Genomic DNA, 25,541 nt, shown 5'->3' on the forward strand with positions numbered 1-25,541 from the left:
AAAACTAAAACTCCAAATATTAAATTACAAAGATATTACACAAACTAAGGTTGTATTCCCTGGAATTTCAAAGTTTAAGTGGTGATTTCACTGATGATTTTAAGATATGAAAAGCAATAGATAGGATAGATAGAGGTAAACTACTTTTGATGGTTGGGCACTGTATGGGGCTTAACCTTAAAATGAGAGCCAGACCTTTCAGGAGTGAAATTGGAAAACACTTCTACACACAAGAGTGGTAGAAGTTTTAATTCTCTTCCATAAATGACAATTGATGCTGGATCAATTGTTAATTTTAAATCTGGAATTGATAGATTTTTTATATCCAAAGATAGTATGGGATGGGGCAAAGGCCATATGGAGTTAGGTTGCTGAGCAGCCACAATCACATTGAATGGTGGAAGGGGCTTTGGAACTGGCTGGTTAGAAGGGTTAAATGGTTTATAACGTTTCCTTTATTCATATATATAACTACACACTACTGCTATGCATCATCACAGCCTATCACCAGTTTATTTTAGTTGAAGGATCAAAATTTTATACCAAATCACCCAGTGGAATTGGGTGGGTTTGTGGTGGTATCAGTTTATCCACCACCCAATGTCCTCTTTAAGTGAAAACAGAATTACCTGGAAAAACTCAGCAGGTCTGGCAGCATCGACGGAGAAGAAAAGAGACGACGTTTCGAGTCCTCATGACCCTTCGGCAGAACTGAGTAAAGTTAGGAGAGGGGTGAAATATAAGCTGGTTTAAGGTTGGGGGGGTGGAGGGGGGTGGGGGTCAGTGGTGAGGTGGGGGACGAGAAGTTGGGGGGGTGGTGGTTGTAGGGACAAGCAAGCAGTGATAGGAGCAGATAATCAAAAGATGTCACAGACAAAAGGAACAAAGGGGTGTTAAAGGTGGTGATATTATCTAAGAAAATGTGCTAATTAAGAATGGATGGCAGGACACTCAAGGTACAGCTCTAGTGGGGGTGGGGTGGAAAGACTGACGACAGGGTATTACAGTTATAGATTTAAAAATAATGGAAATAGGTGGGAAAAGAAAAATCTATATAAATTATTGGAAAAAAACAAAAGGGAGGGGGAAGAAACGGGAAGGGGGTGGGGATGGGGGAGGGAGTTTAAGATCTAAAGTTGTTGAATTCAATATTCAGTCCGGAAGGCTGTAAAGTGCCTAGTTGGAAGATGAGTTTGCGTTGGGCTTCACTGGAACAATGCAGCAAGCCAAGGACAGACATGTGGGCAAGAGAGCAGGGTGGCGTGTTAAAATGGCAAGCGACAGGGAGGTTTGGGTCTTTCTAGCGGACAGACCTCAGGTGTTCTGCAAAGCGGTCGCCCAGTTTGCGTTTGGTCTCTCCTCTACATTGGAGAGATCTGCTCCTATCGCTGCTTGCTTGTCCCTACAACCACCCACGCACCCCCCACCCCTGCAACTTCTCTCCCCCAACCCCACCACCCCACCCCCCCCCCACCTTAAACCAGCTTATATTTCACCCCTCTCCTAACTTTACTCAGTTCTGCCGAAGGGTCATGAGGACTCGAAAAGTCGACTTTTCTTCTCCGCCAATGCTGCCAGACCTGCTGAGTTTTTCCAGGTAATTCTGTTTTTGTTTTGGATTTCCGGCATCCGTGGTAGTTTTTTGTTTTTATTTTTTTCCTCTTTGTGAACTGGAAAGAAGTATAAAATGATCGTCAGTCCCAAGCATTCTCATTTACTGCCTAACAAACCCCTCAAGGAATCTCAGCAGGAACAGATTAACATTTTCAGTATGTAATTATGGGACGTTATTGACCTAGAATTGCTGCTGCATTTTCCACATGGCAAGTCATCACTCCACGAAGAGAATTGATTATGTAAAATACTCTCAGCCAATTTGACGTTAGCTGTAACCCAAGTCGGTTTGAATTGATTAAGAATTGTTATATAGAACTGTTGATTTTTTTGCACCATTCATGCATTTTAAATAAGAAATTAAACTGATTTTTCCACTTTTGTTTTAGCATGGAAAAACATCCTTAGAGATAGCTGCCCGAGGGAACCATATCAATTTGGTTGATATGATTATCAAAGCAGACAGATTTTATAAATGGGAAAAGGTGAGTCGTCTGCCACAAGAATAAAATTCAATATTAGACACCATTTCCATTTATATTGGGGTTTATGTCTTTTATCTTGATATCAGGGATTATGAGCTGAAGTTTCCCACGGGTATCAGAAATTAAACATCTGGACCATGTGTGGATCCTGAGATTGTGTTTGTCTTCAAGGTGTTTGCTGGGGCAACACGAGTGGGGTTCCAAATTGGCAGTCCCTGTGTTTGCTGCCCAATGAGGAATGGTGAGTGGATTCCTGAGGTGGGAGGTTCAATGAGAGACCTGCAGCGCTTGCTGCCCAGCAGCCCCACTGGAAAAGGTGAGCGCTGCTCAGGCCGAAAGGCGAGTGTGAGGGCACCTCAAGACGGAGGCACCCTTCAAACCCAGCTGAAAATTTAAAATTTCACTCCCAACATGCAGCTACCTGAATTTCCCTATGCCCTCCTCCATTACTGCCTCCAAACTGCATCTGCCTCTATGGCAAAATTTGGTCCTATGTCTCTGATCTTCACATCAGGAATTATTTTCATATTATTCCTAGTCCTTGTACATAACTATCCTAAACTTTATGATAGTGTGATCACTGTTTCCAAAATGCTCCCACAATTGTTATGTCCCTCCACAGGAATGGTTTTGACTGTAGCTGCACCTTTTCATACCTGTGGCTCATTCGTTGTGCCAGTGAGAGGAGACATCAATGATGCTCTGGCTTGATGCCAGGAAGCCATCTATTAATAGCTGTCAAGCTCCAGCTTCTGCGGGGGCCAATCCGACGCTGGGGAACTGTCGGCTGGTTCTGAAAATGGTCCTTAAATAGGGCCTTAATTGACCTACACAAGCAAAATACGGCAAATTCTGGAAATGGGAAATAAAAACAGAAGATGCTGGAAATACTCAGCAGGTCTGGCAGTATCTGTGGAGAGAGAACAGACAACATTTAAGGTCAATAACTTTTTTTATCAGAAAATTGATGAAAGATTACAGACCTGAAATGTTAACTCTTGCTGCGTAAAAAGCTTTTCCTCACATTCCCCTGCATTTCTTGCCCAAAAACTTAAATATGTGCCCCTTAATCCTTGGACCAGCTAATGGAGACCATGTTGCTTTATCTACCTTATCAAAAATGGTCATAATCTTATACACCACTATCAAATCTCCCCTCAATCTCCTTTCCTCCAAGGAGAACAACTCAGCTTCTTCAACCTAACCTTGTAGCTGAAATCACTCATCCCTAAAGCCATTCTGGTAAATCCCTGCACTCTCTCAAGGACACTCACATATTCCTAAAGTGAGGTGATCAGCATTGGACTCAATACTCTATTTGTGGCCTAACCAGAACTTCATATAGATTCAATATAACTGCCATGCTTTTGTATTCAATACCTCTGTTTATGAAGCCCATTGTTTTGACATTTTCACATTTAAAAAGTACCCTGTTCTAACCCTTTTAGGTCCATTGATCTTTGAAGGCGGCAGGACATAATGAGAGCATACGCTTTGCTAACTGCTCTCTCATTATGTCCTGCCACCTTCAAAGATCAATGAACCTAAAAGGGTTAGAACAGGGGACTTTTTAAATGGTGAAAAGGTCAGAATAGTGGAGATCCAAAGAGACTTTGAATTCAGATACACAGGCAATTAAAAGGAAATTGGATGGGCACTTGAAAGAAATAAACTTGCAGGGCTACGGGGTTAGAGCAGGGAAATGGGACTGACTGGGATTGCTCCATGGAGAGCTGGCATACAATTGATGGCCTGAATGACCCCTTTCTATGCTGTAAATGATACAATGACTGTGTAACAGACACGGAAAATACTCAAAAAGTTTAATGGAATGCTGGCCTTTCTATCCAGAGGGCTAGAATACAAGGAGGTAAAAGTCATGCTTCAGCAATACAAAGCCCTGGTTAGACCACACCTGGAGAACTGTGATCAGTTCTGAGCACCACGCCGTAGGAAGGATATATTGGCCCAGGTGGCAGTGGAACATAGATTTAGTAGAATGATGCCTGGATTCCATTAAGCTACAAAGAGAGATTAAGCATACTAGGTTTGCATTCCCTGCAGTTAAGAAGGTTAAGGGCTGATTAGAGTTAAGTTTTCAAGATATTGAGGGGAACAGATAGGGTAATTAAAAACTATTTCCACTAGTTGGGGAATATAATTCTAGGGGGCATGGTCTAAAAATTAGAGCCAGAATTTTCAGGAGTGAGTTTAGGAAACACCCCTTCACCCAAATGGTGGTAGAAGTTTGGAATTCTAATTCTCAAATAGCAATTGATACTAGATCGATTGTTAATTTTAAAACTGAGATTGATAGATTTTTATTAGCAAAATTTGTTAAGGGATATGGGGCAAAGACGGGTATCTGGAGTTAGGTTACTTATTGGCCATGATTTCATTATATGGCGAAATGGACTCGGGTGACTGGGTGACCTACTCTTATTCTTAAATTCATATGCTCCTTTCCTTGTGATTTCTACAATTTCATTATTTAGGTTCTAATGCACAGAAATAGCTTCACCTCATAGGTGTTACAATTCGATAAGCGCTTTGGGTTCAGAGATGAAATTGTTTTATCTAAAGCCTTCTGGAACTTAACAAGCAAAATGGCATTTTACTTTCCAACTGTTTCTAAAACTAACTTTAGGATCTGGACAAAATACGTTAGAATTTCATTAATAGATTTGTGCTAAGGAATCTCAATCTTTAGGGAGTTGGAGAGAAACACAAAATGAAATAAAACTTTTCTTTCAGGATCACCCAAACATTGATTCCGAGTCCTGTGTTGGAATGCATGTGACCTTCAAACAAGACCACAGACCAGAAACCCAGCACATCCGTTCAGTCCTATGGAGACTAGCAACAAAATACCTAAAACCAAATGAGTGGAAGAAACTTGCCCATTTCTGGAAGTTTACAGAAGCACACATTAAGGCCATTGAGCAACAATGGACAGGTAGGGAATATCAACAACTTTCAGTGAATGATGTATATATTTTTGCATCTTTCCATTGGAAATTTTGCATGGTACAAATTTTAACCTTCTCTGCTTGTCTAGATACTTAAAATCTCGAGTCTATTTGGCACCATATTACCTATATTGAACAGTTCCCCCTATGGAACAGTTTTCCATTTTTAACAGATGCATTACTCAAATCCTGGTCTCTTTTGCATCCCCTCTTCCTTCTATCCATCATTGGTGTCTATGCCTTCAGCTGCCAAGACCCTAAATATTTTGGAGCTCCCTCCCTAATTTCTGATCGGCACCCCATCCACCACCTTAAACATTCAGTCCCTCCATCACTGACACGCTGTAGCAGAAGTACAAGGTACATTGCTGCAACTCACCATGACTCCTTGGACAACACCTTCCAAATGCAGGACCTCTACCACCTAGAAGGACAAGGGCAGCAGATACATTGGAACACCACCATCTGTAAGTTCCCCTCCAAGCCATACACTCTCCTGACTTGGAACTACATTGCCATTCCTGCACTGCCACTGGGTCAAAATCTGGAACATCTTTCCTAACAGCACTGTGGGTGTACCTATACCACATGGACTGCAGTGGTTCAAGAAGGCAGCTCACCATCACCATCTCAAGGGCAACTAGGGATAGACCATACGACACCCGCATCAATGAAAGAATGAAAAAGTGCCTGTCTGCCTCACCGACTTCCTCTACTGCTTTAAGACATTTCTTAAAACCTGCTTCTTTGACTGAGTTTTGGGTCACCAGTCCAAATGTCTCTCTATGTGATATGGCATCAAATTTGTTTGACAATGCTCCTCTGTAGCGCCTGGGAACATTTTATTGTGCTAAAGGCGCTATATAAATGAAAGTTGTTGTCTCTTTATGTTGATGGATTAATATTCAGTGTCTGGTTGCTGCCATGTTGTGGGCTGTGGGCTCCGCTGGCTGGGCCAGCATTTATTGCCCATCCCTAGTTGCCCTTGAGAAGGTGGTGGTGAGCTGCCTTCTTGAACCGCTGCAGTCCATGTGGTGTAGGTACACCCACAGTGCTGTTAGGGAGTGAGTTCCAGGATTTTGACCCAGTGACAGTGAAGGAACGGCGATATATTTCCAAGTTAGGATGGTGTGTGGCTTGGAGGGGAGCTTCAAGATAGTGGTGTTCCCATGCATCATCTGCCCTTGTCCTTCTAGGTGGTAGAGGTTGTAGGTTTGGAAGGGACTGTTGAATGGCTTTAATTGTTTGTAAACATTTCCTATTAGTTTTCATTAATCATGGAATTATTGCAGTGGAACATTAAAGGCTGCAAAGAGAACATTGACATGAATCTTGATAAAGGAAGTATGTATGGCCATCTGTGATGGAAGGTCAATTTGAGGGATACAGATCATAGACAAAATAAAGCTGTGATCCAGGTCTTAAACTAACTAGGAACATAAGAACATATGAATTAGGAGCAGGAGTAGGCCATTTTGGCCCCTCTAGCCTGCTCCACCACTCAATAAGACCATGGCTGGTCTAGTCTTGGCCTAATCCCTCTTTCCTGCCTGCATCTCCCCTCCTCCACCTCCCCCCCCCCACCCACCCCCTTATCGTAGACTCCCCTATAGTTCAAAAATCTGTCAAACTCAGCCTTGAATATAATCAATGACTCAGCCTCCACAGCCCACTGGTAAGAGAATTCTAAAGCTTCACAATCTTCTGAGAGAGGAAATTCCTTGTCATCTCCATTTTAAATGGATGATCCCTTGTTCTATGCCCCCTAGTTCTCGATACCTCCACAAGGGAAAACAAGCCCCCTGTCAGGCCTCCTGTCAGGCGCCTAGCTGTGGCCTCACCAATGCGCTATACAGTTGTAGCAACACTTCTTTACTTTTATACACCATCCCCTTTGCAATAACAGCCAGCATTCTATTTGCCTTTCTAATTATTGGCTGTACCTGCATTCTCACTTTTTGCATTTCATGTACAAGGCCACCCCGATCCCTCTGTAGTGCAACATTCTGTAGTCTCTCTCCATTTAAATAAGATTTTGCTTTTCTATTCTTCCTACCCAGAAAATTAGAGCCTCTACTATCACAATCCATAGCTGAAGGCTACAACATGTATGTAAAAGTGCATGTTACCATAGCAACTCAAAATCCTTGGGGAGCTGGTTGGTTTAGTTAGCTGGACAGCCAGAGTGGATCAGATTGATACCAGTGGCGTAGGGGTTTGATCCCCGTTCTAGCTGGGGTGAGGTGCCGACCTGGACTGGAGATTGTGGGTTGGACTTGCCCAGGCAGGGAACTCAAGAAGAAAAAGAACAATTCTTTCTACCAATGTGAATAACTTCATCTGCCAAATTTTTACACACTCACTTAACCTATCTTAACCACCTCTGCAGGTGTCCTCCACACAACTTGCTTTCCCACCTATCTTCATAACAGTGGGAGGTGGTGGCATAGTGGTGATATCACTAGAATAGTAAAGCTGAGGCCTAGTTTAAAACTCTGGGGATGTGAGTTCAGATCCCACCACATCACCTGGTGAAGTTTAAATTCAATTAATAAAATATGTGGAGTTGAAAGCTAGTTTTCATAATGGCGATTATGAAACAATCATGGATTGTCAGGAAAATCCATCTGGTTCAGTAAAGCCCTTTGGAGAAGGAAATCTGCCAGCCTCACCTGGTCTGGCCAACATGTGACTCCAGATCCACAATAATGTGCTTGACTATTAACTGCCATCTGAAATGCTCTAACAAGCCACTCTGTTCAAGAGAAATTAGGGATGGGCAGGCAACTAAATGCCCACACCCCATAAAAGAATAAAATTTTAAAAACTAATCAGCAAATTTGGCGACAATACTTTCAATTAAAAGTGAAAGTTGTTGAGGCCCCAGCACTGATACTTGTCTTCACTGTTAGGAATGTGAAGTTTATTAGATTGTTGTGTTTTAAACCATCTTTACAGCACAGGAATTACAGCACAAATTTGACAATGTTAAAAGGTATTTATTTAAATGCAAGGAGTGTAGCAAACAAAGCCAATGAGCTAAGGGCACAGATAGACACAGGGCAGCATGATATCATCGCTATTTGGCAACATGGCTTAAAGAGGGGCAAAAATAGCAGCCCTGGATATAGCGTTTTCAGGCAGGACACAGAGGGAGCTAAAAGAGATGGGGGTGTAGAAGGTCGTGTTGAACTTGTATAAGACACTAGTTAGGCTTCATCTGGAGTACTGTGCCCAGTTCTGGGCACCATACTTGAGGAAGGTGTGAAGACATTGGAGAGAGGAGGTTCACAAGAATGATTCCAGGATAAAGAACCGTACATATGAGGATAGATTGGAGAGAGGGATGAGACTTGATAGAGGTATTCAAGATCCTGAGGGGTATGGACAGGGTAAATAGTGAGAAACTGTTCCCACTCAAGAGATCATCAAAAACTAGAGGGCACAAATTCAAAATAATTGGCAAAAGGAGTAAAAGTGATGTGAGGAAAAATATTTTCAACCAGAGGGTAGAAAACTTCCTGAGAGGGTGGGGGAAGCAGGTTCAATCAAGGTATTCAAAAGGAAAAGGATTGGATAGGCTGGGCTGTTTTTCTTGGAACTGAGGAGGCTGAAGGGTGGCCTGATTGACGGGCCTAGATAGAGTCGACAGGGATGCCCTGTTTCCCCTAGTGGAGAGGTCGATTACCGGGGGCACAGATTTAAGGTGATTGGTAGAAGAATCAGAGGGAACATGAGGAAAAACTTATTCACCCAGAAGGTGGTGGGTTTTTGGAATTCACTGCCTGGTTTGGTGGTGGAGGCAAAAACCCTCAATTCATTTTAGGATCTGTACCTAAAGTGCTGTAACCTGCAAGGCTACGGACTGGGTACTGGAAGACGGGATTGGAATGGCTGGCTAATATTTTATTTTTATTTTTTTTGGCTGGCACAGACATGATGGGCTGAATGGCCTCTTTCAGTGCCTTAACTTTTCTATGGTTTAATGGTTTCTTACCCCACAGCAAACTCAAGAAAGATGAACTCAAAGGGTTAGTTTATTTGCACACATTCAAAATGTAAATGATGGTTTGCAATGTTCCCCTTGTATTCAGATAGTAGAGAGAGGGATAGAGAAAAGAAGGATTTACAGTATGGAGACCACAGAGGAAAGAAATATTGTTCCACATGGGTTCCGGAGTCCAGAATAAAAGTCCAATGAGGTATTCCTTCACGGAGATCAGTGGGTTGAAAACTGATGCTGGATGATTCACTTTTCCGGTGATGTTGACTTACAATGATGAGATTGGCATGCAGAGATGAATCAGTCTTGTAGATGATGGTACAGAATTTCCTGCAGAAGCAGCATAAATAGGGCCAGGTGTTCAACCCGGGCAGAGCTCCTTTTCTGTGAAGCTTCCCGTTCGATGGTAAACAGCACAACGAGCTTTGCAGTTCAGCAAGGCAATATTACTGGTTCCACAAGCCAAAGACCCATGTCACATGACTCTGACCTCTTCACACAGTCTTTGACAAAGGATGTGTATCCCTTGCCTCGGTCCCCGAAATTGTTAAATACCTCAACCATTAGAATTGAAAGGAAGGTTGTGGGGCCTTTGATACGTCTTTGCTGACGAGCAGACTTCTAGTGGCCAGCCTGGGTTATGAAATGCAGTTGGTCTATGTATAGCTTTCTTTAAATTTGACGTGTGCAGCCCACAAGGATGATTAGTGGCTCCCCAGAAATAACAATGTGCAAGTTTCCCTGAGACTGCCAGGCAGTTCCTTTTGTTTGGGGGTCACAGACAAGCATAGACTCAGCCATTTTAAGGATCTTTGTTCCGTTTTTAAAATTTTAGAAATAGCCATGAAGATACCTATGTCTATTTTTAAAAAATATACAGTGTGAGGTCTTAGACCATTGACAGTTCCCACGGCCTCAGAGGAAAAAAACACATTCCATTTCATTTTTCTTTATGTGTTGTTATGAAGGGAGAACAGGAGGTAAAGGAAGTATGCATTCATCCTCTCATTCACACTGCTACATCAGACACACAGCTAGCTGGGACAATGGCAGTTCCCTGCTGCATTTTTTTGAGGTTTAAATCTGGGTTAGTGCATCAGAAGGGCATTGCCCTGTCCTGGGATGTAGACTGATTAGGTGACCTGGGAAGATTCAAATCTGTCTTTATGGGAAGCCTGGTCAGGGTTGGAGTTCTGAACTTTCCTATGTTGGGGATCAGGCTTAAGCAAAGCCGTTGGTTTCAGAACCCTGTCTGTCCAACTCCTAATAAGTGTCCTCTAAAGGGTCTGGTGGGGTAGAGTTTACAGGGTGGTTAACACACTGGGTTAGTAATGGTCCAGCTGCTCTGGGCTATCCAGAAGGGAATGCCAGATATCTCACTCTGTCAGTGCCAGGACCTTTGATCATAGGGCCTGAGTAGCTTAGCTCCTCCTTGGTAACCCATGGTTTCAGCTATTCAAATCCAAAGAAGGTGATTGGGTGGATTGTCAGGAGATTGGACTGTTTTAATGGTACTTTCGCCTCTTTCAAGGATTCTGGTTTAGTATCCAGCTTGGGCCCCAGCAGCACTGCGGTGTTCCAGTTACTGTTGCTAGGTGATATGGGTTGGCATGACAACAGGTGGGCAATCTGCTCCTGAACTTGGGCCAGCCTTACTGCAGCCAGATGATAGGAAGACTGCCTTCGGTGAGGGGTATCTCCTGCACCCATACCGGGAAGCGCTGTAACCTGGTCAGTTGTTATGGATCATTTTAAATGCAGTGGGCAGCCTCGTCAGGTTGTCTCACGATTCTGCACTAAGGTGGGTGAGTATGGGATGCAATCTGGCTGCAGCCTATCTGCTGGTCAGTTGGGTGGTAGGCTCTGTGCCTTTCTGAACACTATTGCCTTCTGGTGAATAGTCAACTTTCGCTGTACTTCCTGGAGGCTTTTCAACTAAGCGAGGCATCACCCTCACTCCTTTTGGACCAATTTGGGAACTCTCTTTGTCCCCATTTGGATTTGCCATAAAGCTGTCACCAGACCAATCAATGGCTTCTTAGCCAGTGCCTTTGGATTTTAGGGGGCACTCTCCTAACTTGTTCCGCATCCTCTGGAACACCACTGCCCTCAAGTCAGGATGGAATACTCCCCACTTGCCTGGATGAGTGCAGCTCCCACAACACTCAAGAAGCTTGACACCATCCAGGACAAAGCAGCCCGCTTGATCGGCACCACATCCACAAACATTCACTCCCTCCACGACCGACACACAGTAGCAGCAGTGTGTACCATCTACAAGGTGCACTGCAGGAACTCACCAAGGCTCCTTAGACAGCACCTTCCAAACCCACGACCACTACCATCTAGAAGGACAAGGGCAGCAGAGAGATGGGAACACCACCACCTGGAAGTTCCCCTCCAAGCCACACACCATCCTGACTTGAAAATATATTGCCATTCCTTCACTGTCACTGGGTCAAAATCCTGGAACTCCCCTCCTAACAGCGCTGTGGGTGCACCTACACCACATGGACTACAGCGGTTCAAGAAGACAGCTTACCACCACCTTCTCAAGGGCAATTAGGGATGGGCAATAAATGTTGGCCCAGCCAGTGAAGCCCACATCCTGTGAATGAATTTTAAAAAGCTATGGCGACACCCCATTGTGGCTTTTTGGTCAGCATCTCACTCCCTATCTGCTTATTGGTTTGGGAACTCCCTTTGTCCCTTTTTAATATCGGAAAGAAGGTTTCTGCCAGCCATACTTCTGGTAATTCCTTAACCTTTGTCTTTCCTAACTTAGTAGTTTGTCTGCCTTCAGGCTCTTCGACTATGTGAGGCATCTCCCTCACTGTCTCTTTCCCTGTTCTGTAACTTCTCCGGGCCCTGTTTAATTCTGGGATATTCTGTGAGTCAGTTTGAAATTCTATTGGCCCTCCCTGGGCCTCTTTTAACTTCTCTGGCCTGGTTTCGGCCTTGTTACATTCGAGCAGCTCTCACTTAATGGTTATGGGGTTTATTTCACCCTTTTGGGCCTCTGGACCTTCCCCAGCTTTCTGCTCTCCTGCAGATTTCTGCTGGCTGACGTTGGCCTCTTTTCTTTTGCTGGCCCACACTTTGCAGCCAGTTAAATCGTTTCCAAGGAGGGAATCGATTCCTGCTACTGGTAGTTCAGGGACAGTTCCAACTGTAACAGGGCCTGAAACAAGGTCACAAGGTGGACCCTATGGAGAGGTGCAAACACAGACCCTCCTCCCATGCTACTGCTCAGGGATTTGGCTGTCAGGGTGTACTCAGTGTGGGGGAGAGGGTCCAGGGGGAGTTGTGGTTGGCTATAGGGTTAGGTTTCCTTCTAACATTAAGGACTGAGCGGCCCCTGTGTCCCGAAGCAGTACAACAGACTTGCTAACATTCTGGGACGGGTATGGGGACACTGTTCCTGAAAGCACCAAACCCTGGAAGCTCTCTGGGTGTTTATCTGGCTCTGACACACACAGTGCCATGCCCTCCGAAGGGGGAGTTTCAGTAGTGACAGGCTCTACCTGCTCTGCAGCGCTACCCATTGGGGCGTCGTATGGAGCCCTCTTCAACCTACAGGCTTCCCTCGCAATCTCCAGCACTCAGGCCTGGAATGGCCGATTTTATCACATCCGGGGTTTCTCCTTTTGGGCTGTGGGAGTGCTTCTCGTATCCTCCTTTGTGTTTTCTCCTCTGAGTAGAGGACCTTTCCTATCTGGGTTTCCCAACTTATCTTTCCAATGCTGATGGGAATGGTTTGGAAAGGGTCTGTCTGAGTTTCCAGGCCTATGGATAAGATTGTAACTATCTGCAGTGATGGCTGCATCCCTGGCTGTGGGGATTCTCTGCTCCTCTAAGTGCATCTGCAGGTTGGAGGCTAAGCAAATTTTGATTCCCCCAATAATACCAACTCACACAACCCCTCTTGGATGTGTTGGATGCTTAGGGAACTTATCCATCAGTTGAAAGTGATTTGCTTCAGCCATTCAAACGCGATGTAGGCTTGTGTGAGCTTCTTATGAGCGTTCTGGAATTGTTGGTGATATGCCTCTGGGACTAACTCGTAGGCATTTAGGAGCCTTAGTCTGCTCATATTTCCTGGACACATCAGGAAGCAGCGTGGAGTAGAGCTCTGGGCCTCTCCCTGTCAGCTGTCCGGGAATTAAAAGCACCCAGATATCCGATGGCCAGTTTAGCTGCCCTGCTACTTTCTCAAAAGTGGAAACAAATGATTCCACCTCACTCTCTTCAAATTTGGGAATGAATCTGGCATCCTTAAGGGCCTCAGAGAGTAGTTCAGGAGTGGGGCGATAGGGGGTGCTACCGGGTAGAGAGAGATTTTACCCCACAGCTTCCAGCGATCTGGTCTCTCTCTCTCTCTCTCTCTCCCTTTGAGCTGCTCGCTCCATTTCCAATTTTCGGAGCTGGGATTCTTCTCTCTTCCCGTCTCTCTCTCTTTCCCTTTCTCTTTCTCTTTCCCCTTCTCTCTCTCTCTTTCCCTTTCCTGTTCCCACTCCTGGGCCTTTCATTCCCTCTCCTTAAATTCTAGTGGCATCCTGAGCTTTTACAGCTCTAATTTGGCTAAAGGAGGGGATTCAGACTCACAGTTTGGCTCCTCATCTACCTGCTCTATCAGATATGTGAGATCCAAATGTTCTACCAACAACTGGATCAGTTTGCTTCTCTTCACTTTACTGGGCAAGTTTAACTGTACCTCCCTAGCTACAGCTTTCAGTTGCTCTGTGCTAAGGGATGCTACTGATTCACAGTTCAGATCTACTTGGTTGATCTGGGCATCAAAAATTGCCACTTTCTTGGTGTTAGGGCAGGGGTGGGGAGCCTACAGCTCTTGGGCCAGATCCAGCCCATTGCTTAATTTCACCTGGCCCGTAACAAGATTTCTACAAACATAAACCTAGGACAGTAGCACCTTCAAAATAGCATTTATCATCATCTTTACAAATTTGCTTTGGATAAAAGCGTCAGTTAAATTACTATAATCAATTTAACAATATAATATTCAAATTCAACCATTGCATTAAAACAGCAGCTGAGTAGAATGCTTCTGTATTCTCTCTAAAAAATCCAAGTTAAGTTGATTTTTATGTGTGTGGCCCGGCACCGATTTTGTCTGTGTGAATGGCCCATGATGAAAAAAGGTTCCCCACCCCTGTGTTCAGGAAAAGGAATTTGCCATGATCAGTTACTTGTGTTTTAAAATTTGTTCCAACCACTAAGTTTTCCTGTTAGCTTCCAATTGACTGTTTTATATCAGACTTGACTCGTGTCTTAAACTTGGACGCTGGTCAAATTCAAACGAGTGATGCCAAGTACACTGATCTCTTTCAGATATAGAGTCTTGTGATTGTGATGCTGTTCTCAATGCAGATGAGTTAGTGCCTGAAGTGTACAGACAGAAATTTAGAAATCTGAGGAAGATCAGAATCAGACTTTGTGGAATTTTCTGGAGAAAAATAAATGATATTTGATAGATGTTATAGGGCTATTAAGGTTGAGCAAGATTTTGAAAATTTTGGAGAGATGTTGCTAATGGAAGAATTTAAAAATAGTGTCCCTTTAAGACCATAAAGTTTCTAAGATAAGAGAGGCCTCTATAATGGCTGATGGTGACAAATTTTATCACAGACGTGTAAGTAACAGTACACCTTTGCAAACCCATACAGAAACAGGAGAGATAAGAGATCTGATAATGAGCAGAATACAGGTTACAATGCGGAAGATAGCAAAAAGGAAAATATTTTCCACAGAATGGTAAAACGCCAGTATGAAGGATAAGTATGATTCAAGGGGACCAATGTACTATTTTTGTTATCTGAAGGCAGATTGTTGGAAATTAAAAGGCAAAGTGCCAGAGGCCTGAATTTTTCCCGTGTCGGGCGGGTTTGGCGGGACAGGCGGGGGTGGTCACAGAGCCTGCCGCCACCCAATCGGCTCAGCCCCGCCATTTTAGGCAGCGGTAGCGCTGAGAGCCCTACCTGTGCAGACGTGTGCACGAAAGAGTGCTTCAATCTCCCTGAGGCACCGAGCTGTCTCAAGGAGATTGAAGCGCTTTTGAAAAAAATAAATACATGCAATAAAAATTTAATGAAACATGTCCCCTCATGTGACTGTGTCACACGAGATGGGACATGTTTTTACTTTTCATAAAAAGTTTATATTCAATTTGTAAAAGCTTTAGGAAAACTCAGCCCACTCATGGATGAGCTTTCCTAAAAAACGTAAAGGCCACTTGGCTTCTTCGCCTGCCCGGCAACCATTAGGTTGGACAGGCAGCGTCATTTTGAAATTAATTAATTCCCTAATGCTCTTAATAGGCCTTTTAATTATCGGCGGGCGCGCAGCCGATTCCGGTGCACACCCACCAAACAAAACATCGCGAGACAGCGCGATGACGTCGGGACACACACCCAACATCATTGCACGTCATTTTACCTGTAAAGCCAGCCCCCACACGCCAACTAGAAAATCCTGGCCAGAATTTCTCGGAGAGGATAGCATGATTGCAGAAAATGCTGCACCAATAGGTGGAGCTGGTGAGTCTGGTAGCTTTGAATGTATTTACTATCAAGAAAAATCAAAACATAGAAGTTCATAAGGATTTTGTATTCACGGGTGAGGTGTCCACATTTTTACCAGGTAAAGCAGGCAAACAAATTAGCATTCTTAAAGATACAGCATCAGCTCAGTCGCTGATGGTGATAGGTGAAGAGAAACCCCCTTTAGAAGGAACACTATTTAAGAACGTGTTGATTGAGGGTATTAATAGAATCAATCCATTGCATCGAATTAATTTAAGAATGTGGTTTAGTTTCTGGTATTGTAGTGTGGGAATTGTGTCAAAGTTAGCTATTAATGATGTTGATTTCATACTAGAAAATGACCTCACTGGAGATAAAGCACTACTGTCTCCAGCAATGTCAGACAAGTCCAGTGGAGCTGTTAAAATTTAACATGTACAGAAGACATTAATGGCTATTTGTGATCCTGCTGTGAAAATTACTGTTTCAACTAAAGATTCAGAAATTTAAATTGCTGATGTCAAAGAGACATTGGAACCTCAGATTGACAACAAAGGGTAAAAAGCAGCAAACACATAAAATAAATTGAAGCTGCCTGGATTAAGAATGCAGGCAGAATCTGAACAAGTGACAGCAAAGCAGATAACAGTGCAGCACTCAATACTGATGATGAAACAAAGGAAACCAGGTGACTCAGTTGTAGCTAATACTGATAACATGGAGCTTTGAGAAAGGATCTGTGTTCTTGAACATAAATTAAAACTTCAAAATTACAAGCCAATAGCTCTTGTGAGAGAAGAATTGGAGAAAGTTCATTCTGAGTGGGGAAAATGAAAAACAGAAATGAGTCACATCAACAATCGGTCAAAAAAATGCTGATATTCTTTTAAAAGAATTTGAGAACAGACTAAAATAAAGAATATCAGGATTTTTTTGACCGATTGCTGATGAGACTCATAGACTCATAGATGTTTAAGGCACAGAAAGAGGCCATTCAGCCCATTGTGTCTGCGCCATTCAACAAAAATCTGACTAAACTAATCCCATTTTGCAGCGCTTGGCCCATAGCCCTGGAGGCTATGGCAACGCAAGTGAGTATCTAAATACTTCTTAAATGTTACGGGAGTTTCTGACTCAGTCACCCTTTAAGGCAGTGAGTTCCAGACTCCCCGCACCCCTCTAGGTGAAAAAAATCCTCCTCAACTCCCCTCTTAGCCTTCTACCTATGAGCTTAAATCTATGACCCCTGGTTATTGACCCCTCTACTAATGGAAAAAATGTCTTCCTTTCTACACTATCTATGCCCCTCAATCTTATACACTTCTATTAGGTCCCTTCTCAACCTTCGCTGCTCCAAGGAAAATTTCCACAGCCTATCTAATCTTTCCTCATAGCTCAGACCCTCCAGCCCAGGCAGCATCCTGGTAAATCTCCTCTGCACCCTCTCCAGTGCAATCACATCCTTTCTATAATGTGGTGACCAGAACTGCATGCAGTACTCCAGTCATGGCCTAACCAGTGTTTTATACAGTTCCAACATAACCTCCCTTGCTCTTCTATTCTATGCCTCAGCTAATAAAGGTGAGTATCCCATATGCCTTCTTAACCACTTTATCCACCTGCCCTGCGACCTTCAGGGATCTGTGGATATGTACACCAAGATCCCTCTGATCTTCAGTACTTTCTAGGGTCCTACCATTCATAGTGTTATCCCTTGTCATGTTAGCCCTCCCCAAGTGCATTACCTCACACTTTTCTGGGTTGAATTCCGTTTGCCACTGCTCTGCCCACCTGACCAGTCCATTGATACCCTCCTGCAGTTAGTGGCTATCCTCCTCACTATTTACCACCCGACCAATTTTTGTGTCATCCGCAAACTTCTTGATCATACCCCCTACATTTAAGTCCAAATCATTTATGTACACCACAAACAGCAAGGGCCCCAGCACCAAGCCCTGCGGAACCCCACTGGAAACAGACTTCCAGTCACAGAAACATCCATCTGCCATCACCCGCTGCTTCCTGCCTCTCAGCCAATTTTGGATCCAACTTTGCCTTGGATCCCGTGGGCTTTTACTTTCTTGACCAGTCTGCCATGAGGGACCTTATCAAAAGCCTTGCTAAAGTCCATGTAGACCACATCAAATGCATTACCCTCATCAACACTCCTGGTTAGCTCCTCAAAAAATTTGATCAAATTTGTCAAACGTGACCTTCCCTTAACAAATCCACGCTGACTATCCCTGATTAATCCATGTCTCCCCAAGTGCAGAGATATTCTGCCCCACAGAATTCTTTCTAGTAACTTCCCCACCACTGAGGTTAGACTGACTGGCCTGTAATTTTCTGGTCTATCCTTTCCTCCCTTTTTTAATAATGCAGTCCTCTGACACCTCACCTGTGGGTAGAGAGGGTTTGAAAATTATTGCCAGGGCCCCTGATATCTCTTCCCTTGCCTCCCTCAACAGCCTGGGATACATCTCATCCGGGCCTGCGGATTTATCCACTTTTAAGGCTGCTAAACCCACTAGTACCTCCTCTCTCTCTATGTTAATTTCCTCTAATATTTCACAGCCCTCTACCCTGATGTCTGTACCTGCGTCATCCTTTCCCATTGTGAAGAGCGACGCAAAGTATTCATTGCGGACTGAACCCGTGTCTTCCGGGTCCACACACAGATTACCTCTATGGTCCCTAATTGGCCCCACTCTTTCCCTAGTTATTCTCTTGCTCTTTATATATTTAAAAAACCCCTTTGGGTTTTCCTTTATTCGACCCACCAATGCTTTCTCGTGCATTCTCTTAGCTTTCCTAATTTACTTTATAAGCTTCCCTCTGCACTTTTTATACACCTCTAGGGACTCTGCCATATTGAGCCCTCGGTCTCTGCCATAAGCTTCTCTTTTCTTCTTATTCCTAACCTTTATGCCCCTCGACATCCAGGGTTCTCCAGACTTGGTTCCCCCACTTTGTGTTTACAGGAACGTATTTGCTCTGTGCTCTCGCTATTCCCTCCTTGAATGCCTCCCACTGCTCTGACACAGTTTTATCTGCAAGTAGCTGCTCCCAGTCCACTTGGGCCAAATCGTATCTCATCTTAATAAAATTAGCCTTTTCCCCATTTAGAACTTTTATTCCCGGCCCAACGTTATACTTTTCCATAACTATCCTAAATATCTTTGAGTTATGGTCACTATCTCCAAAATGCTCTCCCACTGATACACCTTCCACCTTCCCAGGCTCATTTCCGAATATTAGGCCCAGAACTGCCTCCTCCCTTCTTGGGCTTTCTACGTACTGGCTAAAAAATTGCCCCTGGATGCAACTTAAGAATTTTGCTCCCTCCCTACCTTGTAAACTAAAACTATCCCAGTTAATATTTGGGCAGTATAAATCCCCTACAATTACTGCCTTATTATTCTTACACTTCTCTGAAATTTGATTGCATATTTGATCTTCTATCTCTCCCTGACTATAGTACACACCCAACAGCGTGATTGCCCCTTTTGTGTTTTTTACTTCTACCCATGTGGCCTCGTTTGATGATCCTTCCAGGATACCATCGTACTCGCTGCTACAATTGATTCCTTGTGATATTGTGATGCCCCCTCCTCTTCTACCCCACTCTCTATCTCGTCTGAATACCCTATAACCAGGAATGTTGAGCTGCCAATCCTGCCCTTTTAGCCAAGTCTCGGTCATAGCTATGATATCATACTCCCACATGCATGTCTGTCTTATCCTCAGGCTCCTTGCATTAAAATATATTCCATTTAGCCTTGCTAAACTCACTTCTTTCTTATCTAGCCTATGTTTCCTCTGCCTTCCAAACTCACTCACTCGCGTTTTAACTTCTAATTCCATCTCAGCTTCTCTCCCCTCTGAACTACTTTTCAGGATCCTATCCCCCTGCCAATTTAGTTTAAATCCACCCCGATAGTATTAGCAAACCTCCCCGCGAGGATGTTGGTCCCGTTCCTGTTCAGATGTAACCCGTCCACCTTGTACAGGTCCCATCTCCCCCAGAATCGGTCCCAATGCCCCAGGAATCTAAAGCCCTCCCTCCTGCACCATCTCTCCAGCCACACATTTATCTGCTCTATCTTTCTACTCAGTACTGTGTTGCACTGGGAGTAATCCGGAGATTACTAACTTTGAAGCCCTACTTTTCAATTTCCTACCTGACTCCCTCAAGTTTGCTGACAGGACCTCATTTCTTTTCTTCCTATGTCATTGGCCCCACCATGGACCATGACCTCTGGCTGTTCACCCTCCCCCTCACAAATGATATCCTTGACCCTGGCCTGGGAGGCAACATACCATCCTGGGGCCACGTCTACGGCCGCAGAAATGCCTGTCTACTCCCCTCACTAATGAATCCCCTACACCATTGCCCTTCCACACTTCTTCCCCCCCCCCGCCCCATTAAGCAGCTGGACCACCCACAGTGCAATGGCCTTGGCAGTGTTTGGCCTCCACAGAGGAACCGTCACTCTCAACATTTTCCAAGGCCGAAAGATGGTTTGCAAGTGAGATGCACTCGGGGGATTCTCTCGCTACCTGCCTGGTCCCCTTCTCCTGCCAGGCGATCACTCATTCCCTCTCTGCTTGCACTTCCTTAAGTTGCGGGGTGACCACGTCCTGAAACATGCTATCCATGAACCTCTCAGCCCCGTGAATGCACCGTAATGCTCCCAGCAGCTGCTCAGGCTGCAAAACCCGGAGCTTGAGTTGCTCCAGTCGGAGGCACCTCCTGCACACAAGGTCATTGAGACCACCAGGAGCGTCTGGGATTTCCCACATAGTGCAAGATGTGCAAATCACGGGACTGAGCTCCCCAGACATATCTTGACTAAATAGAATATGGACCCTGGCTTTTATTTTACCCTTACTCCTACTTGAGTATAGACTAGATGCTAGAGCCTCTAGATAGACTAGATCCTCTAGGTGCTGCTGACTGCCTGCCTGAGGGTCCTCCTCTCGCACTCTCCTCTAGGTGCTGCTGGCTGCCTGCCTGAGGGTCCTCCTCTTGCACTCTCCTCTAGGTGCTGCTGGCTGCCTGTCCCAGGGTCCTCCTCTCGCACTATCCTTGAGTGACCTTAACAAGGCGCTTAAACCAGCTGAGGAAGCAGTGTTAAGCCTACTTCTCCTGGAGATAAAGACAGTTTACTTCATGGGAACAAACTTAAAGATAAAAGTAATACTGTATTTAAACAGGAGGAGGGCAATTCAGCTATATGGCTGGCTGACACTTTCTTTACAGACTTGAACATTGAAAAACCTTCCAACATGAAATGGAATAGCAATCAGAAGCTATAACCTGACAGGGTGGTTCAAAGGCCGCGTTAAAAAGTCAGTACCTAGATGATAATGTAGTGCCTATTTTAAAGAAGAACAAAGTTAAGAAATGTTATGACAGAAAATTTCTACTGCATCTACAATTCACACCTGCTGGTATCCAAAATCCCATGGGATTATCTGAATCCTCTCGGAAACGGGGAGTGATGTTGGATTAGTTCCTGTAACATCTGCAATTCTGTGGAGAGTGGGCAATGAAGTATAACTGTGATGTGGGTTTTTCAGTCATGTTAAGAAGTTAAATGGAGGGGATATATTTTCTGTAGTTTAGCGTACTATTTGCCTAGAAGTAGTGTTTAGTCAATCATAAAACTATAGAACGTTTGCGGCATAGAAAGAGGCCACTTGGCCCAACATGTCTGCTCCGGCCGAAAAACAAGCCAACCAGCATAATCCCACTTTCTAGCATTTAAGACCATGAAACCATAAGACGTAGGAGGAGAAGTAGGCCATTTGGCCCATCGAGTCTGCTCTACCATTTAATGACTGATCTAATAATCCTCAACTCCACTTTTCTGCCTTTTCCCCATAACCCTTGATTCCCTTACTGATTAAAAATCCGTCTATCTCAGCCTTGAATATACTTAATGACCCAGCCTCTACAGCCCTCTGCAGTAAAGAATTCCACAGATTCAGTTCCTTCTGAGAGAAGAAATTCCTCCTCATCTCTGTTTTAAATGGGCAGCCCTTTTTGATTTCAGCCCTCCTCTTTCTATTCTGCTCTCGGTGTTCTGTAGTTTGATGTTGCTTTTAGTTTGTTTATTACAGTATGGGATTGAATGCCTTCTGGAAATCCAAATATGCTACATCTACTGGTTCACCTTTATCCACCCTGCTTGTTACATCTGAAAATAACTCTAATAAATTTGTCAAACACAATTTCCCTCTTATAAAACCATGTTAACTCTGCTTGATTGTATTGTGGTTACTAAATGTCCTGCTACTACTTCTTTAATAATGGATTCCAACATTTTCCCAATGACAGATATTGGGCTAACTGACCTATTGTTTCCTGTTTTCTGTCTCCCTCCTTTCTTGAATAGAGACATTTACAGTTTCCAATCCATTGGGACCTTCTGAGAGTTTTGGAAGATTATTGAGAGGTGATCTTATTAAAACATACAACATTCTGAAGGGGCTTCTTAGGGCAAACACTGAGAAGTTGTTCCTACTGCCTGGGGAATCTAGAACATGGAGGCACAGTGTCAGGATAAGGGACCGATCATAAATTTCTTCACTCAAAGGGTTGTGAATCTTTGGAATTCTCTACGCCAGAGGGTTATGGCTGCTCCATAATTGAATATATTTAAGACTGAGATGAACAGGTTTTTGGTCTCTCGGGGAATCAAGGAATATAGTGTGCAGGAGTGAAACTGGAGTTAAGGCTGATGTTTCACCATGATTATACTGAAATGCAGAGCAGGCCCGACAGCCATATGGTCTACTCATGCTCTTTTTCTTATGTTCTCATGATCTTGTCTTCAAAACTAGGGACCGTATATAAGAGAGCCACTAGCGACAATAAATAATTCAGGAGAAACTTCTTTACCCATATAGTGCTTAGAATGTGCAACATGTTCAAAGGAAGGATGTACTTGCCATAGAAGGAGTGCAACAGAGGTTCACCAGATTTAATCCCTGGGATGGCAGGATTGTCTTATCGGGAGAGATTGAGGAGACTGGGTCTTTGTTCGAAGAATGAGGGGTGACCTTATTGAAACCTACAAAATTCTTACAGAGCGTGACAGGGTGGATGTGGATAGGCTGTTTCCCCTGGCTGGTGAGTCTAAAACCAGGGGACACAATCTCAGAATAAGGGGAAGGCCTTTTAATACTGAGGGGAATTTCTTCACTCAGATGGTGGTGATTCTCGGGACTTCTCTACTCCAGAGGGCTGTATCATTGAGAGGACTTAATCATTGAGCATGTTCAAGATTGAAATCAATACATTTCTGGATTCTAATGACATCAAGGGATATGGAGATAGTGGGAAAAATGACGTAGAGGTAGATGATCAGCCATGATCTGTTTGATGGGTGTAGCAGGCTTGATAGGCCGAATGGCCTACTCCTGCTCCTATTTCCCATGTTCCTATGTTATGTTACAACAGGGAGTAGTTGAGGGGAATAGCTGAGATGCATTTAAGAGGAAAACTACAACAACATCTTGTATTTATATAATGCCTTTAATGTAATAAAACACCCCAGAGCACATCACAGGAGCGATAAGGAGAATTGGGGGCAGATGACTGTTTGGTCAAAGATACAGGTTTTAAGGCAGAAAGAGTGATGGAGAGTCAGAGGGGTTTAGGCAGGGCATCTTGGAGGTTCTGGCTGAGGCAGATGAAGGCTAGACCACCAATGATTGATAACTAAAATTGGGGATGTTCAACAAGACAAAGTTAGAGGAGTGCTGATATCTCAAAGGGTGATAGAGCTGGAGTTGATGAGAGAAGTAGGGAGGGGTGAGGCCATGAAACGATCTGAAAATGAGGTTGAGAATTTTAAAATAAAAATATTGCTTAACTGGAAGCCAGTTTAGATCAGATGACACAGGGGTGATGGGTAAATAGGACTTGGTGTGAGTTAGGAGATGGGTAGCAGAGTTTTAGATGCCCTCGAGTTTAAGGAGGATAGAACATGCAAGGCTGGCCAGGAATGTGTTGCAATAATCAAGAGGTAACAAAGGCACAAATAAGGGTTGCAGCATCTGAGGAGCTGATGCAGTGGTGGAGTTGGAGGATGTGACAGAGGTGAAAGTCTTGAAGGTCTTAGAGGGGGTATGTGGCCGGAAGCTCATCTCAGGGTCTAATGTAATCCCAAACAGCCTGTTTCAACCTTCAGACAGTTGCAAGGGAAGTGGATGGAGTTGGTGGTGATGAGGGAGTAATTTTCTTGTTTCATATGATAGCAGCAAAAAACGAATCAAGAATCAATATCTAAGTCAGATACCCAGACCGAAGCTTCTGGTTCAACAGCATGGATACCTTAAAGCTGTCTGCAAAACTCCTCTGAGGCAGTGTTTGATGATGTGCTCCTGGGTCTGATTAGAAGTTCTGCAGGAGGATGATGGGGATAATTTAATCTTCTACCTATGGAGAAGGGGAGAGCATCTACCAAAAGCAACTCTGAGGCAGTTGCTGGTTGTTCAATGTTTGTGAGGAAGTTTTGATCCTTCAAGTAGTTTTGTGGGGTCCCCTGTCAGGAATCCAATTCGTATATCAAGTTCTTCCAAGCATTATTGCATCAGTGCTGAGGAGAGATTGCTGAAGGGCTATGGCATTCGTCCAAAATGGTGTTCCAAATTTGAGACTGGTTTGTGGTCGGATGATGAGGTCAGCCTGAACCAGCATCCCTTTGCTGATGTGGTGGGTGTGTTCTCTGGAGACTGCATAGTTGTGATGTTTGTAAGCACAGGCAGCCAGGGTATTAGTGTTGATGAAAGCGTACCATTGATAATTCTCATAGCAGAGTTCAGCTGGACATCACAGATTTAATAGCCATTGTAGGAGAGCAGTACACCACTGTTGGAGAGTACAGCAGGACATCTGATGCAGTTTGAGTATCTGCTCCCCATGTGAATGTGGTGAATCCTGGATCATGTGACCCTGCTCTTTCGTTTCTTCCCACTGTTCTGGAGACGTTTCCTACATGACAGGTTGCGATTGAGTGTGATTCCTAAATAGGAAGAGTTTTTGACATGGTTTATCTTGTGCTACAGAAGGATACTTTCAGCACTCAGTTTACTTGATGATTGTTGAGGTGGAACGACAAAGGGCCGATCTTTTGGGGTTTGTTTGAAGCCACCATCGAAGAAAGTAGGCTTCATCCTCCGTAGACCACTCATCAAGATCTCCTCAATGGTGAACAGATTGTTTTGTGTGGCCTAAGCAATGTCATCCACATATACAAACCTGTAATACTCTATTTTGAGCAGATCGCTGGTGTAAATATTGAATAACAAGGGTGCCAGTTTGGGAGCCCGTTGTTCAGAGTTCTATATCTGCTCTTCAGACTGCTGGTGTACATACGGAAACATAGGTCCCTAAGCATGAATTTGAGAAGATGGATCATTGGTCTGCCAGGTAAGATAGGGTGAAAAGCAAACCATACTATGCCATATGCTGCTCCCAGGTCCAGGAGTGCCATAGCCTTTTTGACTAAGTTGTAAGCCTATTTCGATGTACATTGTTAACGTTACCACTCGGTTGCAGTAAGTACGGCCACTGTAGAAGCCCACTTACTCCTTAGAGGTAGTTGGCTCAATGATGGGGATTAATCTGTTGATTAGTAGCATCTCCTGCACTGTGTAACAAGTGCAGAATAAGGAGATAAGGCAAAATAAGGTATCTGGAAGCCTCACAAGCATTCGGCCTCTGTTTAGGAGGAAAAATATTTTAGCCTCCCTCTAGATAAATGGAATCTTGCTGGTGGTCAAAACCTTGGAAACAAGGAAGTTAAGCTATCTTTTTGAGCACCAGTGCTTTCAAGAATTCTGGGTAAATATAATCTGGACCAGCAGTTTTTCCAGATTTGGTTGTCGACGAGGCTGCGTTTGATTCATCCAGGGCGAA

At 44.0% G+C, this 25,541-nt stretch overlaps 1 protein-coding gene across 1 annotated transcript in view; it reads left to right on the forward strand.

Moving 5' to 3' along the window:
* ankdd1a (ankyrin repeat and death domain containing 1A) overlaps positions 1 to 25,541 on the forward strand; it is a 205,709-nt gene that overhangs the window by 156,328 nt on the left and 23,840 nt on the right. Inside the window, exons 12-13 of the mRNA XM_078530501.1 lie at positions 2,004 to 2,099; positions 4,854 to 5,055. Of these exons, the coding sequence (XP_078386627.1) occupies positions 2,004 to 2,099; positions 4,854 to 5,055 (298 nt within the window). The remainder of the gene's footprint in view (positions 1 to 2,003; positions 2,100 to 4,853; positions 5,056 to 25,541) is intronic.

The sequence above is a fragment of the Cetorhinus maximus genome, chromosome 26 (assembly GCF_964194155.1).
Source record: "Cetorhinus maximus chromosome 26, sCetMax3.hap1.1, whole genome shotgun sequence".
NCBI classification, from domain to species: domain Eukaryota; kingdom Metazoa; phylum Chordata; class Chondrichthyes; order Lamniformes; family Cetorhinidae; genus Cetorhinus; species Cetorhinus maximus.